This window comes from Diabrotica undecimpunctata, chromosome 1, assembly GCF_040954645.1.
Source record: "Diabrotica undecimpunctata isolate CICGRU chromosome 1, icDiaUnde3, whole genome shotgun sequence".
NCBI classification, from domain to species: Eukaryota; Metazoa; Arthropoda; class Insecta; order Coleoptera; family Chrysomelidae; genus Diabrotica; species Diabrotica undecimpunctata.
Window position 1 is genome coordinate 3,076,731 of NC_092803.1, and position 19,367 is coordinate 3,096,097.

The 19,367-nt window shown below is 35.1% G+C and overlaps 1 protein-coding gene across 1 annotated transcript in view; it reads left to right on the plus strand.

Moving 5' to 3' along the window:
- Window positions 1-13,025, plus strand: part of LOC140442787 (uncharacterized) — a 98,537-nt gene extending 85,512 nt beyond the window's left edge. Inside the window, exons 11-12 of the mRNA XM_072533764.1 lie at window positions 1,073-1,544; window positions 11,576-13,025. Of these exons, the coding sequence (XP_072389865.1) occupies window positions 1,073-1,544; window positions 11,576-12,996 (1,893 nt within the window). The 3' untranslated portion in view covers window positions 12,997-13,025. The remainder of the gene's footprint in view (window positions 1-1,072; window positions 1,545-11,575) is intronic.
- Window positions 13,026-19,367: the final 6,342 nt, after the last annotated feature.

The following is a 19,367-nucleotide window of genomic DNA, read 5'->3' on the forward strand; positions in this document are numbered from 1 at the left end:
TGTTTGTAATTGGTCCAACCGCAGGCAAGTTTACTCCACTAAATTATGACATGTTGACACTAATGACATTTGTGAAATTTTAAAATTCAATATTTAAGTATATCGACGATTTTTTGTATTTTCTGCGTTATTCCTTACATTTTTAGATATTTCGTTTGTATTTATATAAAAAACAGTTCTTTTCAGAACTATTTCGCGACATATTAGTGTTATTAAGATAACAATGTGGATTCGATGCCAAGTACTAGTGGTAATTATTCCTCTACACCTAAAAAATGTCGGGTAGATTTGGGTCATATATCTTCAAATGAGAAACAAAACATGATTTGCTTATACATTATAAATATATATAAATATATATACAATAAATAAAAAATTTAAACATGTATAAATAAACAAATCAAAATTGATAATTCTGGAATGAAAATAACAGCCACGCTAGCAAAAATAAAACAGGCAACAGGTTAGTTTTGCAGAATAGTTATTGTTAAAATCAAGATTTACTAAAGTAATGCTAATTTTATTAGCACATTACTTTAGCTTGTATTGGAATATAAGCAGACTTCAACAGTAGTATTGTAAAATTCCATTGGATTTTAGATACCATTTTATCACGAATATATCGCTTTCGTATACGTTCTTTTTACGATTTTCTTCTTTAATGTGAAAAATAAACTCTAAAAATTCTTCAACTTTTTCATAACAGTCCAACATTTTTTTATTGTAATTAGAAATACTAAATAATATATATTGGAAGTGAATTCGAAAAATTATTATTCAAGCCCAAAAAAGAAGATGTATTTGGTGACTTTTCTAGTAACTTTCTTGGGTGTGAATCTGTCTTTTTAGTTTACTCCTCCTGGTTAAAAAACAGAGTATAATCACAGAATACTAAGTTGGTATGAAGTATTCTGTTATAATAATCTAATTTATAACCGATGTTTATAACCCTTAGTGCTTACTGTCAAGTGTCAAATAAGTAATTTGTCGTTGGTCGTCTTCATCGAGCAGTGCAAGTGAAATAGTCGACAACAATTTGGTTTTGTTTAATATTTAATATTTTACACATTAGCACCATTATTTAAATACTTTTAAATTCGAAATGGAGTTAAGTGAAGATTCTATAAAAATAAATCAAAATATTTTAGTATCTGACAAAGATGGAGATTCTCTAGAGAAACATGTTAGTGTACAAATTAAATCAGAACTGGAAGAATACATGTTTGAAAGTAATGATACAATGGATTCTTTATCAGACTCGTATTGTTCGGACGATATTAAAATAGAAGAACATATGTTACAATGTGAAATAAGTAGCCCATTCCCCCTTATTACCAAGCAAGAAGTTAAGACAGAAATAAAAAAAGAACTGGATGATCATAATAATTATGAGTGTAATACTCGATTTAAGAGTAGGAATAAGAAAGAATTAGACTCAGACATAGATGTAAACTTACAGATAGGAGCTTCAACTGAGATAAATCATGAAAAGCATTGTAGAAGTATGAAAACATCAAAATTACTGTCCAACATTAGTAAAAAACGTAAGTTGTACTTTTAATAAGTAAATTAAAATGTATATTAATTTTGCTTCAGTTACTGATTATCAATTTTATATTTATTATTATTATAATTATGTTTAGATATTAAATGTGTTACTGGTTTTGGGCATGAAGGAGAGACATTCAATGATGTCTCAACCTATTCTATTGTGGTTTAGTTTTGAAGTAGGTCTTGGGGTCAGGTTCTATCTAGTCTTCTTGTGACTGGACTATTGTTGAATAATTCCCTTACTAGGTCATTTTCATGATGAATGGTAGATTCATTTTTTGACTCTATGGCTCAATGGATTTCATCTTTAATTAAAGGAATCTTTAAGTCATAGTGAAGTGTTTGGTTACTTACACACCATGTTTCATCCACTATTCTTGTCATCTTACCACTTTAGAATGGAATCTTTGGATGATATTCAGCTACATTGGCTTTACACAGCCCCTTAGGTGTAGTCTATAGAACCAGATAGGTATGAGTATGGCTTTATGTAGAAGAATTTTGTTTTGGATTTTAAGTTTTGATTGATGTCCAAGGAGCCAATACAATTGCCGGAATTTTCTGTCAAGGTGTCTTCTTTTGGTGTGGATATGTTTCTTCCTTGGCTATGAGATGTTAGGCAAGGTGTTTTGCATTTGAAAAATATCATTTTTCACATGAAGTACTATGAAATGGCAAGATTGTTGCCAGTATTTAAAAAAAAATAATTAAATGATTTTAAGAACCTATTTTAGAAACATTTTGACAAAAATCACTCAATATTTACAAGTTTTCTGAAAAAATTACTATATTTCTCATACTATTTGTAGCATAAAATCACTTTTGTTATATCAGATATTTTTATAACATTTTTTAAGAAAGAAATTACACTCATATAATTTTACTCCTGTGTTTATGAGTAGATAAGTTGCTAAATTTAACTACTTCACTGTCCAGTGAATTATATATAATTCAAAGAACCTATATGTGCCTCTAATGGAGGTTTTCCAGCCAACAGACCAAATAAAACTAAAGTTTGTGTCAAATAATGCAACTTCAAACTTGTTGAAGACTGGTGTATTTTGACATAGTTCAAGTTACCATTCTGAATGGTAACATCAAAGTTTTTAAGTGTTTTGAAACTCAAGGCTGTTTAGTGGAAATAGTCAATTGTGTGTATTAATGTCACCTTACTTGTCTAAATACGAATTTTGTACTAAATTAGTTGTTGTGAATTAAGTGAAACTTAATAGATCATTTCTGTACCTTTTTTTCTGATTCTAATTCTTGTACATTTTACCTAAAATGTACATAATTTGGTATAGTACGTCCACTCTATTTTTTCCACATATTTAAAACAGCAGTATCAGAATGCCATGCCCGTCTATACCAATATACTTATTGTAATACTACTTGCAATTTGCCCAAATTAATTCTATTGAGTTAAATTCACAGTGATAAGGAGGCAGTCTCAACATCTCATGACATATTCAGCTTTAGAAAAATGTGGGTCATATTTAATATTATTTGTTATAAACCAACTAATAATTTCATCTTTCCTTGAAGTAGTTGAAGGTTGATTATTTAAAATAACACTGTGGTCAGAAGCATTATCCATTACAACCAATGATGGCTCTTCTAAATTAGGTATAAATTGTGTTCTTATCCACTTAGTAAAAAGTGGATAAGAATGTGGTGGTGTTGGTGGTGGTGGTGTTCTTATTGCTGTCCATAAGTGCCTTTATTCAATGTTGATCAGGCCTATCGATTTTTTTCGAAAACGACCACGTTTTTACACAGGTAATGTGTGGCACAAAAAAGTTAGTCATTGGTGCAGTGTACTCTCCTCCACGTTCATCTGGGTCAGTATATGACCGGGATCCTCACTAGGATTTTTTGAGAGCCTAATAGTTGAATGAAATTTTCCTCATGGCCACAAGTACAAGTGGTGGTATGAAATAACTTTAAAACTATATGACCATAACATAAGTTTATTACAAGTTACGTAAAAATAATATAATTATAAATCATATAGACAAATTATTCCACGTTGCAAAAGACAGAGAAGCTTTTAAAAATGTGGTCGCCAACCTCCGTTAATGGGGACGGCATAGGAAGAAGAAGATAAATCATATTGACTGTTTTGCATGTAAAAAGTAGGTAAATGTCTTTTACTTGACTCCAGGAATCCCAAGTCCTGAATTTGTTAATTCTTTGAAGTCGACAGGCGAAATCACAGCTCTCTAGAATGGCATCTATGTTACCAGGTTGGGAAGAAACAAATTCTCAAAATGTTTTCAATCTTTTCCCTAGTTAGCCTAGATCTGTACTTATTTTTTATGAACTTCAGCTTACTAAATGTAGATTCACAGACAAAAATACACAAAATTTTCTGAGCACAGTCAATTAAGTTAGGAAATTTGTCATTTTCAACTGCTTCTCAAAACTTATAGTGAGCTTTTTCCTTCTTTTTTGCTTCAAAAATACTTTTGAGCTCTGTATCATTCTGAAGATCAATTTACTCATTTTTCAAATCCCTAGCTTCGAATCAGAAAATAGAAAGACGATTTTCCACCAAGCGAAATGATTCTTGGAACTTCCTGAAGTCATTAAACCTCACAGACATTTCATCCATTAGGTCTGCTAACAGCTTTAGAAGGTCAGAAATCTCTTGACCTTCATTTGAATTTTCATCAAACAGTGCTTTAACCTAAGGAAAACTGGAATAATCTTCATTTGACAATTCTTCAATATACATATTCAGCTTCTGCTCCAGTGAAAACACAATACTCATCATTTTCGTTACAATGTTATTGTAGTCTCCTTGCAATTTGGTCAATGTTTCATTCATAAAGCTCATTGTATCAGTGAGAAACGCTACTTTAAGCCACCAACTATAAAATTATGAATATCAGTAAACTCTTTATTTTTTGTAGCCAAACACAGATTAATCTCATGTCGAATGCTGAAGAAACGTTCCAAAACTTTACCCTTACTCAGCCATCTCACTTCTGTGTGTTAAAGAATATACGCATATTGCGACATAAGTTCTTTCAAAAATTCTTGAAACTGTGGTTTAGTTCAGTTGATCTTATGATATTCACAATCTTTACAAGTGTTTTCCTAACACTGAAATTTTTACCAAATTTAGCAGCTAAGCTTTCTTGATAAATGATACAATGGAAACTCAATCAATTATCATTCCCAAGTGTTTTTTCAACAGCTGAACAAACCCTATATTTCGCCCCAACATTGATGGGCAACCATCAGTACACACAGAAAAAACCTTTTTCAAATCAATGCTTTGCTTGTTAAAAAATTTACAGTAAACGGTAAATGTTTTTCGGGGCCATTTATTTTTTTGGGCATGCGTATTTACGAGGTCAAGCAATCCGAACGCCGGTGCTAGCAATCCATCCATCTTCTCAGATTAGGAATCAACGACTTTGTCCACTGCGCCACCCTTCTTATCTCATCCCATTCCTCTTGCCACACTATTATGGACCTTTCCCTTTCTTCTTTTGTTAAACGTTCTGTTGCTATGTCTTCATTTCTTTTCTCGTATATTCTTCCTCTTTCCTTCACTAGCACGTGCATCGGAACATACCCGGTGATAACTCCTAACGCCTCGGCAGAAACTGTTCTGTATGCACACGCCACCCTCAATAAACTCTTCCTATCTGCTCGAATGAGCTGCTTTCTGTACGCCTTTGTTAAAACTGCAGAACTCCAGACAGACGCAGCGTAGAGGACGATCGATTACACAACAGAATGAAGGGTCCTCATCCTCTCAGTTTTGGGCCCTCTGATGTTGGGCATGATCCCTCCCAATGCGACGGATCTCACCGCAGCTCTTTGAGTCACCGCTTTTACGTGCTTTCTACGTCCTTTCTACGTACTTTTTACGTCCCCACTTTCCGTTTTGATTCAGAGTCACCCAGTACATTCATGTAGTCCAAAAGCCACGTCGACTCCATACTGCCAATGCGTTTCACCGCTTCTTTTGGTATTCCATCGAGTCTCGGAGCCTTTCGTGTCTTTAGGGCACTCAACGCTTCGTTAAGTTCGTTTACGGTAAAAGGTACAGCTCGCTCAGCTTCGGCGTCCCACTGCACTCCATGCCAATGGCGGGGTGGAAATAGCTCTCGGGTAACCTCAAGCTTCCTGTCCAGTAGCATCTCATACAGAGGGTACAGCTTGAACTGGTTCATTACGATTTTATACTCCTGACCCCAAACCTCCTCATCCAACTTGTCACACAGTTCTTACCAGTGCCTCTTCTTCTCGGCTCGGATCTTTCTGTTCAGTTCCTTCTTTCGCGCATTTTATACTATATCCATTCTGCTAGCTTCGGTTACTTCTCCTCTACCTCTTGCCCTCGTAGCCTGTCTTCTGATAGCAATACATTTCTTCCTCTTATTGGCGATCTCTTCGCACCACCAATAAGGCATTTTTCTTTTTTCATCTACCCTGTTTATGCAATTTCTCATAGTCTCTCTTATTATTGATTCAAGTTCTTCTGCCGATGGCGGTTGGCATCTTCTCCTCTCTATCAACCATCTAGAATACTCATCAAGCGCTAGCCAGTCCGTTCTATCTTCACATCTGCTTCCTGTTTGGCTCGCTGATGACTCCACTTTGTTAGTCCCTACTCCGACGATCGAAAAGCCAATGTAGCGGTGTTCTGTAGCATCCGACAGCACGTACCAGTCTCTAATTTTTCTCGCCGCATTCTGTGTGGTACAGGTGACATCGATATATGAATACGAATTTCCCCTCACGAACGTTGGTTCCCGACCATTATTTAAGACAACTAAGTCCAGAGTTCCTATCCATTCCATAAGCATTTGTCCATGAGCGTCCGTTCTGGGAGAACCCCATTCCGCCGCTTTGGCGTTGAAGTCTCCCACTCTCTTCCCAATAATCTTACCTTATTCATAATCTCATCCAGTCTACTTTCATAATTCTCCACTATAAAATTCGGTGAAATGTAGCAGCATACCACATTTACTCTCTCCATACGTATCGTCACAAATCCCTCATGCGTATCAATACCATATACTCCCAGTTTTCTATTAAGTATCCTCACTCCTACTACGCCAGAACTAACGTGGGGTTTGGCTCCGCCGCTATCAGAATATCAATTTCTTTTTCGATAGCGGAGATCACAGCGAGGTCGTGAGCTAGCCTAGCCGTCCCAACATTTGTTTGCAACACTCTTAACACACGCTCTCTTTCACGCTTATTCCTCATTTTGTCGCTCAGTCAGTAACCTCCTACCCTTCTTCCACCTTCACCTCTTGCTCTTCTGATAATTCCCCTGAATTTGGGACACCAAGTGGACGTAGATATGTGACCTTCCTCGTCACAATTAAAGCACTTTACAGTGTTACTTTGACACTGGGATTGCACATGGCCCTCCATCCCACACTTCCAGCACCCCCTTTTGCTTCTCCCTCACAGTCTCTTGCTATGTGGCCATGTGCTTGGCATCTATAGCATCGTGTCACCTTTACCATCTTCTTTACCGTGACGTGTACCATCCCGATCTTTATTCTTTCTGCCACTAAAAGTCTTCTGGCTATGTCCTCATCCACCTCCACATGACAAATTCTACTTTCTCCCCTGCTTGTCCTTATTTTCAACTACTTCACATGCTTCCTCTCTACCAGCAAATTTCTCCACCGATTCGACGATATCTTTTTCTGTGGTTAGGCCATCCATGTCCGCCAGCATCAAACCATTCTTTACTCTTCCACCTTTTACCACTACTCTTGTTGCGCATCCTTGTCTTGAGGCTACTAAATTCCTGACTTGTTCCGCCATTTTCCTGCCTCCATCTAATTCCAGGACCACACCTTCTTGTCTGGTTTGTCTAACCTTTTTTATGACGACATCCTCTCTTTCTACTAGCTCTTCCCTTAACTCTTTTACAAGTTTAGCATAGGGCTTGTCCTTCGGTTTTGTGATGATTACCATCCTTTTCTTTTCTGTGGCTACTATTTGCCTTTCCTTAAGCATTTTGCCGTATATCGTTGCCGTTACCTTCTTTCCTCTTGCTGCCCACTCTAGCACTTTTCTTGATTTTTCCACTCCTAGTGCTGCTGGTACTGCTATCCCTATCTTTTCTCTATCCATTATTTCCATACGGTCCAATAGCGTCCTGGCTGCTGCCAAGAATTTAACAGCCATTGGTTCTTCTCCTCTCCTTTGTTTCAGCTTGACATATTTTTTGATGTCCTCTCTCTCTTCCATTTTCCTCTACTATGCATGTTATTTGAGACATAGTCCCAATTCCTCCATTTTCATCTTCTTCCACGTATAATCCGGGGAGGTCTGTCTTGCATTAAAATCCCCCTTCACTTTTGCGTCAGCAGCATCTTCTGTTACCAAGATTGCCACATCGTCCGATGCCTCCAAAATTCCACTTTCTTTCACAGATGGTTACTTTATCATAAAACTCCTCTGGCCATTCTTGATCTAGTACTTCACTTATTTCCTCGGTGCTTTCTGTCGTATCGATTTTCTTATATAGTTCCCCAATCTTTTTTCTTTGTAATTCTGGGTTCTCTTCCCAATTTACTTCTACCTGGGTCCCTACGCACCTTGTAGTTGTTGCTACAGTTATTTTTGTTTGCGTCCCTATTGTTGTTACGCATCTTCTTATTCCTTCCCTTTTTTCAATATCGTCTGTAGCACCATACATTAATTTTCTAATGTTTCTTTCCATTTCGCACCGAATCTGCCATACATTTACATTGACGGCTCCCTGTTTGATCTCGTTCTTTATATTTGCCACCGCCTTTGTTAGGTTCACTAACTCGTCGATGTATCCCTTCATTTTTGAGATTCCTTTCTCTGTTTCACTTCTTTTTAAATTGATCTTACTTTGTAACGATATATTTTGCCTACCATAGGGGTATTACTTTTAGGGGTAGAAAATTGGGGGAAGAAACTACTGGGGGTGGAGAAGGGCAAGCAAAATAAACGCTACTTGTGCGAACGGGCACTCAGGGGTTAGTTGGAGAGCTGGGGTCGTGGATAAGTAAAAGACAGGGTGTCGGATTGGGGCAACTACAGAAAAATGAAATAAAGGGTCATAAATCTCTTGGGACAAACAAAATGAAAATAAACCGAAAACACCTCAAGAAATTTAATATAGGGCGCCACTTGAGGTGCCTAATTATACCTATTACAACCAGCTAGTTGTAACTGGAGATATAATTATTAAACATAAAAAACATCATATCTTTTTCAAATAAAACTCAAAAAGGGTTAGTAAAAAAATAAACAAAATGTTGAAAAACAAAATTTAACATTTTTATTTTTGTGTCACTACAAACAGTTGCAAAATATAGAGAACACAAGAATGCTCAAAAAAGACAATAGCTCAATACAAAAATACAAAAAAGACTTACATGTGTCATTTGTTTACAATTTCCAGGAGTTGGAGATACTACAAAACTTACAAAATTTACATGTAAGCTAACCTTTCTTTTAAAGAAAACCAAACAAATCAAAAATGCTAAAACGGGCTGTCATAAATTAACATTAAATTTACAAAAACTGAACAGATAAATTGACAGCTAAAGTCAAACCATAAAATTTACTACTTTAAATATTACAAATTCTTTTTTGTATGAAAGCAATTATTACTTTTTTTAAAAGTACTTTACTTTAATTTTACACAAAAAAATGTTACCTGGATTTCACTATTTCGCACATAACTCTGGAACTTGTTACTTCTCTGGACTGAAACTGCAAGAACGAAACTCTGGAACAAAGGGAAACCATTTCCATAATCTGGAACGAAAATCTGACGTGGATGGAGTTGAATCCTGGACACGAACACACGAACAAAAGGGACTGGATCTCACACTGCAAATTGGATCGACCATTTGAGGCCGAAGCCGGCACTGAGCACAAAACTTATGACTCTGCCTGTTAATTAGACGATTAACTGCTACTAAAATTGATTTCCATAACGTAATACGAAGATTTCCCTGAAAAGGGACAAAAACAGAAAACTACAAATTCAACGTGAATTTGGACATGACGCTGGACCAATGGAGATCACCGCGGCTCCAACGAAAGTGACGAAATTATCTTTAAAAATTGCTCGCATAAGTTAGAACAAACAAAGCACTTAGCGTATAAACTAAACACAACGGAAATTAAGACGTAAATTAATTTGAAAACGCAATATCGGGCGGTTTGAACAAAGAAATATCGAAGAATTTGCGCCTGTGATATAAACAAAGAATAAAATGATTTATTATCGACGGCGACCTAAAAAGAACGAACGAAGATTATATTGGTTTTTAAATTGAAGGATACGAACTAAGAAACATTGAAAAAATTCTTCGTTATTCTAATGCATATGTCAGGGGATTTCAATTAACACATATACGAGGGGACTTCAAAATAAAATGCTACAACTTTCATTCTTATTTCCACCAGCTCCTTTCTCTCCGTGCGATATTCCTTTCTTTTTTCTTTTAATGTTGGTCGTCCATTCACTTTCGTCGTTACTATCTCCCGTTTCGTTTTCCCTGCCATTCTCCTCCACTGTTTCACCTATGTCCCCGTTTTCCCCTTCGTTCTTCTCCTTTGGTTCATCATTTTTCTCCCCCCGACTGTCCTTTTCTTCCGCTTCCACTAATGTCGCCAGCCTCTCTTCTCTTAATTTTAAAATATTGTATAATTATAATATAACTATTCACAAAGCAATATAAACATAAATTCGTATCGTCATAAACATAAAAATCATTTTGACATAGACATAAAATGGACAAACAGTCGTGATAGAGGCAAGGACCCCAACATCAAATCTTTGGTACTGAGTAGAACTGGCATAATAGCATATCTACTGGTTCCCCTTGTGAAGACGGGCCGCTCAAGTAGAATACCTTCACGCCTTCTCCTGCTTGTCGTAAACGGCGACTAAATGGAGCAGCTGTCGCTGTTCACTACCCAAATTCCTAACCTGTCCCTGTGTCATAACAAAAACTCCCAACTATCATACTACACCCACCCCTACCCATCATACACTTCCTGATACCCAAACCTATACCCGAGGAGAAAACCTCCACTTATACAAAAACCAGTGGAAAAAACCACTGAGAACAAATGGATATACATAGAATAGGCCACTATGCATCATTCTAATATATCGCCACCCTAACCTCAAGGTGTAACACCATCGTGCCGAAGGGGTGCATGGCCCAATTGGAAAAGTGGGAATGGGCGCACTGCCCCGCTGGACCGAAGAATCGACCCAACTCGTGGGAAGAAAAATGGAAAAATATTTAATAAAAAAGAAGGTAAGCATAGGAGTAAGAGAGTCTATGGAGGAATTTATGTTTATATTGCTTTGTGAATAGTTATATTATAATTATACAATATTTTAAAATTTCCTCAATCACCTGATCTAAGATTGTCATTTTTTATACCGTGCGTATTTATATATTTAATTAGCACCAGTAATTCAACTACCTCCTAGTTAAGTTTACAACGGCTTTGATAATCGTTCCGTACCTCTTCGGCTCTTACAGACAACATTCCTACACAAGCAGGTTGTGCCCAACTTTCTTTTGTCGTTTATTTGTTTGTTTGGCAAATTACCGAAACATCTCAAGCTACAACACTACTTCAAACTACCTGTGATCTTAATAGACCACGACCCCTCCGACTACTTTAATAAGCAACGGTGCAATTACCCATATATCGGAACCTCTAGGTTGTTGCCTCTTAAAACCCAAATAGCACCAAATAATTTGGACGTTAAAATATTAACAGGCTAAGATAAACTTTTAGAGATAAGGTACGTGGAGCAGAATATGCCGCTGTTATAAAATGATATAATTGTATGTCATAATCACGTTAAGCAGGCCAAGACTCACAAAGGGTTGTAGCGCCATTAGAAGAAGAAGAAGAATCACGTGAGCTTTTGTCTTAGTCTGATTTCTTATTTTAGAGTTGTTACATTTTGTTTATGATCTGTCGTTTCTGCATGTAAAATTTTATAGTTTGATTTCTATTTTAGGTTTACGTCAGAACGAGTTTAAAACAAAATCCGTAAGAACGTTGACACTACACACTGGAGAAAAGCATTATAAGTGCCAAATTTGTTTTAAACAATTTAGTGAAGCAGGAAATTTAAAAAAGCATATACTGATACACACTGATGAAAAACCTCATACGTGCGAAATTTGTTCTAAGCAGTTTAAAAGAAGTGGAAGTTTGAAAACGCATTTAAGGATACATACTGGAGAGAAGCCTTACAGGTGTGAAATTTGTTTTAAGCAATTTAGTGAAGCAGGAAAATTGAAAATGCATTTCAGGATACACACAGGAGAAAAGCCTTACAAGTGTACAATTTGTTCTAAGCGATTTAGTCAAGATGGAAGTTTGAAAAATCATTTAAGGATACACACGGGAGAAAAGCCCTACAAGTGCGAAATTTGTTTTAAGCAATTTAGTCAAGCAGGTAAATTGAAAATTCATTTGCAACTACACACTGGAGAAAAGCCTTACAATTGCGAAATTTGTTTTAAGCAATTTAGTGAAGCAGGAAATTTGAAACGGCATTCACGAATACACACTGAGGAAAGGCCTTATACGTGTGAAATTTGTTCTAAGCAATTTAAAAGAAGTGGAAGTTTGAAAACGCATTTAAGGATACATACTGGAGAGAAGCCTTACAAGTGTGAAATTTGTTTTAAGCAATTTAGTGAAGCAGGAAAATTGAAAAAGCATTTCAGGATACACACAGGAGAAAAGCCTTACAAGTGTACAATTTGTTCTAAGCGATTTAGTCAAGATGGAAGTTTGAAAAATCATTTAAGGATACACACGGGAGAAAAGCCCTACAAGTGCGAAATTTGTTTTAAGCAATTTAGTCAAGCAGGTAAATTGAAAATTCATTTGCAACTACACACTGGAGAAAAGCCTTACAATTGTGAAATTTGTTTTAAGCAATTTAGTGAAGCAGGAAATTTGAAACGGCATTCACGAATACACACTGAGGAAAAGCCTTATACGTGTGAAATTTGTTTTAAGCAATTTAGAAGAACTGGAGATTTGAAAACTCATTTAAGGATACATACTGGAGAGAAGCCTTACAAGTGTGAAATTTGTTTTAAGCAATTTAGTGAAGCAGGAAAATTGAAAAAGCATTTCAGGATACACACAGGAGAAAAGCCTTACAAGTGTACAATTTGTTCTAAGCGATTTAGTCAAGATGGAAGTTTGAAAAATCATTTAAGGATGCACGCTGGAGAAACGCCTTACAAGTGCGAAATTTGTTTTAAACAGTTTAGTGAAGCAGGAAAATTGAAAATGCATTTCAGGATACACACAGGAGAAAAGCCTTACAAGTGTACAATTTGTTCTAAGCGATTTAGTCAAGATGGAAATTTGAAAAATCATTTAAGGATGCACTGGCGAAAAGCCTTACAAGTGTGAAATTTGTTTTAAGCAGTTTACTGAAAATATTAAATTATCGAAGCATTTAACAACGCATACTACAGATTAATAGTTAAAATATAAAATAATTCTAGAATAAATTATGTATACACTTATGGTGGTCACTCGATTGATCAAGAATAAAAAAAATTAAAAATACAAAAGTTTAGTAATTTCAACAACAAATAATATTAACATTTATTTTTGTCTCAAACAAACAGTTACAAAAAATAATATACTACACTCAGGTGCAAAAAAATCGATCCATTCCTTATTTATCATTTATTTGAAGTTGTATAATTTTAGAGACATTAAATTACGTATGTAAATTTAGGTGTACCCTCGTATACGAGAAATAAAATAATATTTTTAATATTGCTTTTTATATTTCTTAAAACAAATTGGTATTTCAGGTTTTTGTCAAAAAGGGTCTGAAGCAAGTAGATATTATTTATTGAATGTTGTTTTTAATTCAACAACCATACTAGTGTAGTGATTTTATTTTTAAAACGTGTTACATTTTTATTTAATTATCCTTCCTAAATGTCTCTAACTCCGACAGATGCTGCAAGGGCGGTGACTTTAGTTCAAGATGGTCGTAGCCAATATTATGCAGCTGAAATGTTGGGTGTTAGTCGATCTTCGGTTCAAAGAGCAGTTCGGCGTTTTATCGACACCGGTAACTTCACAAGAAGACCAGGATCAGGTCGTAGAAGGGTAACATCCGAAAGAGATGATCGATTTCTGGTTTCATCATGTTTGAGAAATCGGCATCAAACTTCAGTTGAACTGGCAAATCCTCTGAGCGAAGTGAGAAATGTGGATGTAAGCAGATGGACAGTTCGTCGACGACTTGTAGAAGGTAATTTATTATCCAGAAGGCCAGCCCTATCTCCAATACTATCCATAGAACATCGCAGAACTCGCCTTGCTTTTGCAAGAGAACATGAAAACTGGAGTGATGCAGATTGGAGCAATGTATTGTTCTCAGATGAGTCCAGATTTTGTCTAAGGTCACCAGACGGCCGAGAAAGGGTTTGGAGAAGACACGGAGAGCGATATTTTCAATGTAATATTGCGGAAAGAATAAGTTATCGGGGGGGCTCCGTTATGGTTTGGGCTGGTATCAGTTCAGAAGCCCATACTGATTTAGTTATTGTAGATAGAGGTTCTATGACTGCTGCAAGATACATAAGTATTTTAAATCAGCATGTGGTACCTTTTGCTCCATTCATTGGACCTAATTTTATTTTTATGGACGACAACGCGCGTCCTCACCGTGCTAGAATCGTCAACCAATATATAGAGGAGGTGGGAATTGTCCGTATGAACTGGCCAGCTTGCAGTCCCGATCTCAATCCCATAGAGCATCTATGGGATATGATGGGAAGACGTCTTCGAGCACGAGTACCCCGTCCAAACAACTTGGCTGAACTTACAGCGGCTCTTCAAGAAATATGGGACCAATTGGATCAATTTGATATCCAAAGGTTAATTACCTCAATGCCTAGACGTGTACAGGCTGTTATAAGGGCCCGAGGGGGAACCACTAGATATTAATTACTTATCAATGTTTTTCTTAATTTCAGAAAGTTTTGAATATTCTTGTATTTTTGAGTTTTGGCGTATGTCTATAAATAGATGATTTTTTTGGATAATCTGTAAACATTATTTTAATCTAACATATAGGTACTTACATATATACCTGATTTAATACTAATATCTTCAAACGTTTTCCTTTTTCAGCAAATAATACCCATGGATCGATTTTTTTGCACCTGAGTGTATTATTAAAAGTTGCCAAATACAAAATTTCAAAGAAAAAACTTACATGTGTTGTCTGTTTACAATGGGATTGCTACAAAATCTGTCAAAATTGTTATTAGGTTATTTATCACTGTGGCCAATTTAGATTATTGAAATTAAAGATATCTTTATAATTGAAAATATTCTAAAGTTTAACCTTTAAAAATTATGTCACAACAAAACAAATTAGAGTTAGCTGTCATATGTCAACATTCAATTCGGATGACAAAGAAACAAAAGATTGACAGCAACCTCCCTTGATTTACAATATAAAATACATATTATCTTATTTAAATTGTTATGAAAGCAATTATTATTATTTAAAAGAAAAGGTCTATTTTACTATAGAAATCAAGCACAAAATGTTAGTTTTAATTCACATAAGATAAGCACTGAAACTTCCGGGATTATTGCTAAAATTTCTGGGGTTGAACTCTCCGGAAACGATCAAAAAACTACATCTATTTGAAATGGTAACTGGCACAATAAAAAAAACCAAAGCTGCTCCGGGAACAAAGCGAGGTTGAAGGGGGCACTTGCTCAAATCCTGAAAACGGGAACCATCTTATTTACTTTTCAGATGTTTACACAAATCTTTTAAACATCGAAACAAGTGGTTACTCTTCTTAATCTGACATATTACATAAGAATAAATTCCACTTGTTTCCGGCAAAACCTACCGGCTTTTTTGTCAGCACCTTCTCATTCAAATAACATCTTACTTGTTCAAGCCACACCTTCAAACTGACCTTTTCGTTTTCATTTCAATCGCCAGTCAGCAACACCCCTGTAATATTATTCCTAAAATATTAGAATTCATTTATATAAAATATTATAATTCATACTCGTGTAACATAGTTTCGCATTTTGTTTATATAAATATGTTTAGTAATTCGAATCGAGGACATTCATAAGGGAACAAACTTGACACGAATAAGTAAAGTGCTGACACAGGCAAGGCCAGGGCTATTAAAAGCAACAACAATCATTATCTAGAGATCAGAACTAATTTAACGTCAAGATGGCAAGTTAATGCATCGCGCATTGTCAACGTCAACTAAGTACTATTATATTTAAGATAATTAACATTGTAAGAGTGTACAGTAGTGTTTAAATAAATGGTTACATAAGTCAACAACACGTTATTCTCTACCCACAGCGTTATTTACCAGACCCCTTCCTCTCCGCATTGCCTACCATTTGCCGAATCAACCCGAAAATTAACCTTGAGACATTTCTCAACTTTAATTCGGAAACGTAAACAAAATAGAACGAAATATATCTTAACATTTTAATTTCGTTGCAAACAGACAAAACAGGGGGTCTTTAGAAATTTTTAACATATAAATATTTCGTAGTTAAAAGATAAATTTAAAACGCTACAATATGAATCAGAAAAACGCATGGATGGACTCACATATTTTCAAAAATTGGTTTTATTAATGATTTTGTTCCGATTGTTGAAGCTTTCCTGAAGAAAAAAAATCTTCCTCCCAAGGCCAATAATGTTACGTTTTCTCGGACAACATATCCCTCATTTGAGTAGGGATTGGCCAATAAAATTATACATTGATTTAAATTCTTAATATAAAATAGAAAAAATTATACATCGAATGAATATATCGATATACATATCATAGTATATCGGCAAAAGTATATTGACAAAGCTGTGATTTCGGAGTTATCAGAACTTCTGTTTACGCGCGAAACAAGTTTTAAGTAAAAAAACATAACTGATTATTAAAAAGCATGACTCCGGTACAAGTTAGTGGATTAAAAATTATATAACGGAACACAAACATTTAGGTACCTATAAAAACTTTAACGACATTTCGTAGGATGCATTCGGAGAACGTCCTATCAACGCTAAAGCATCGTTTTATTTAATACTGAACAAAATTAAAACATTTATATTTACATATTGTTTTTTATTTTACAATTTGCGAGTTTTCGAGGATACTAAGAAGTGTATTATCCATGTGCATTCGTTCTTTGCGACCTTTGTTCCGTACACATTCATGCTTTTCTTTTTGACGAAGCCTTTTTCCCAACAGGGAGGTAACATTAGACTTCCCTCTTGTTGTGCATGGTTCCATAAAAAATGGAATGTATAATTATTCCATAAATTGTGGATTAATACTTGCAAAAATTTGTACCATTGCGAGTGCATCCAATAAAATGGCCATGTTTTCCTATAATTTCCGGACTTAATAATATGATGTTCTATAACGTTGTATGTTTTGTTAAACTTCTTAATTTAGCTGCACATTGTGATCGTGTTACTATATATACTTTTTCACTCATAAGTTTGGCGATCTCTTCCCATATTTTTTATGTGAATGTTTTCCATTGACAAATTTTCATTCGTACTCCAACAGCAATAGTAAACGTGATACAGACCATATGTATGATGATTCTGTAATGTGTAACACAAACATGTACCTAACTAATCGCTACATTTGTTCGTAAAGTCTTTAATCGTAAGAAATTGCCCGTCATAATTGAATTTTATGATTGATAATTTTTTAAGATTTTACAACTTCAATTACAGGTGAGACATAAAATATTTAACTTGTAAAATTGTTATTCAAGCGCTTTAAGATTTTATTGCTTTTTTGGCTTCAATAAAAAAAACTGGAAGTGCTTTTCCGGAAATATATTTTAGAGCTCTTGGTTTTTTTGATTTCCCAAGACACATAGGCCTCAATCGTTAAGCTCCTACTGCATCGTTACATAATAGAACGGTTTTTTGTGATTTTTTTGGCAGCATTTTGAAATTCAATCCAGTCTCATCTGTGTTGTAAAGTTGATCTTGAGTGTATTTCTCCAATAACTCATCCATTTCAGTTTTAAAAATGTTTACTTGATCGTGGTCAACAGATAGCTGTTCGAAAATGGTTGCGTTTCGATTTAATTTGAGTTTCTTACCACTCCCTGACACGTGTTTCTGGGTCTTCCCGTCATCAGAGAGAGCTTGTAAGAAAACTCAAACTAAACCAAAACGCACCGTCTACTCTGGCAATTATTTACTCGTCCTTACTCGACGCAATGAATACAAGAAAGATGGTAATTTATATGGGTAAATTGTTGATGCATAGTGGAATATAAATATTCCCAGCATCGCTCTTAATGGCTTGATTAAGCGTGAGTATACAATTTACTTTAATTGCTATCGACACATTTAACTTCATCTTTCGTCACTAGATGTCTCTAGTAGCATATTCTGGTAATTATTTTTTCTATAATTGCCAGAGTAGACGGTGCGTTTTGGTTTAGTTTGAGTTTTCTTACAAGCTCTCTCTGATGACGGGAAGACCCAGAAACACGTGTCAGGGAGTGGTAAGAAACTCAAATTAAATCGAAACGCAACCATTTTCGTATATTTATCGTCCTTACTCGACGCAATGAGTACAAGAAAGATGGTAATTTATATGGGTAAATTGTTGATGCATAGTGGAATATAAATATTCGCAGCATCGCTCTTAATGGCTTGATTAAGCGTGAGTATACAATTTACTTTAATTGCTATCGACACATTTAACTTCAGATAGCTGTTCTCCACATAAATTAACTTGACGAATATCGTACCTACTTTTTCATTTGTCTAACCAACCAAAACTTGTTTTAAATCCTTCACCTTCATCGACCATCATCTCGCATAACATGTTTGTCTTCTCTTGAATTATTGGTCCAGATAATGCAATTCCTTTGGATTTTTGTTGTGTGAACCACAAATAGACAGCTTCATTTACCTTCTCATTTTGACTTAGTTTCATTGTTTTCTTGTTTGGCATTTTCGAAGCATGTTCCTCAAATTTGCTTTTTATTTTAACCCATTCGGAAACTGTAGAAACGCCAAACCTGTAGGATAACCTCTAATTTCTGTTCAATCGCAATCACAACACGACTTAATGAAATTAAATTATAAAAAAATAACATACACAAACATATTAAATAACTACAGTAATAAAAAACTTGTTGAGTTTTTAATTGCATTCTTTAGTTTAGTGAAAGCAATTTTGACGATGTTGACAAATTACTGGAATTGTTTACATTTTACAATAAAAATTTACTTTTTATTGGCGTTTTTATTGAAACTGACTGTTTGTTCTACTCTGTGAGCTTTTTGTTATAATAGACGACTCATTTCTGTATATTTTATTTATTACAAGACATACTAATACGTAATTATCTCTATTAAAGAGCCATAAGACCAGTCTGTCCTTCTCTTTCACTCCCGGGCTTTTTCTATTTGACATGTCACTAATCTTGACAGTCTGAACTGTTCTTTTTACCAAACCAATACTTTTTTGATAATAAGGACTAGAACAACTAGAATATTAGTATTACATTACCTCTTTTGCTGACGTATTATAAGGCATTATTTCAAAATATTTAGAATAGTAATCTACTAATAATAAAATATATGTCACTTTAATATAATAAAAAAAATCGGTTGCCTGTAAAGTCGGTTTTACGGGCGAAGATTTTACGTGACAACGTCTTTCTCTCGGTAGAATATTTATTGATATGAATATTATTAAATTGCACAATAGGAACAAGGA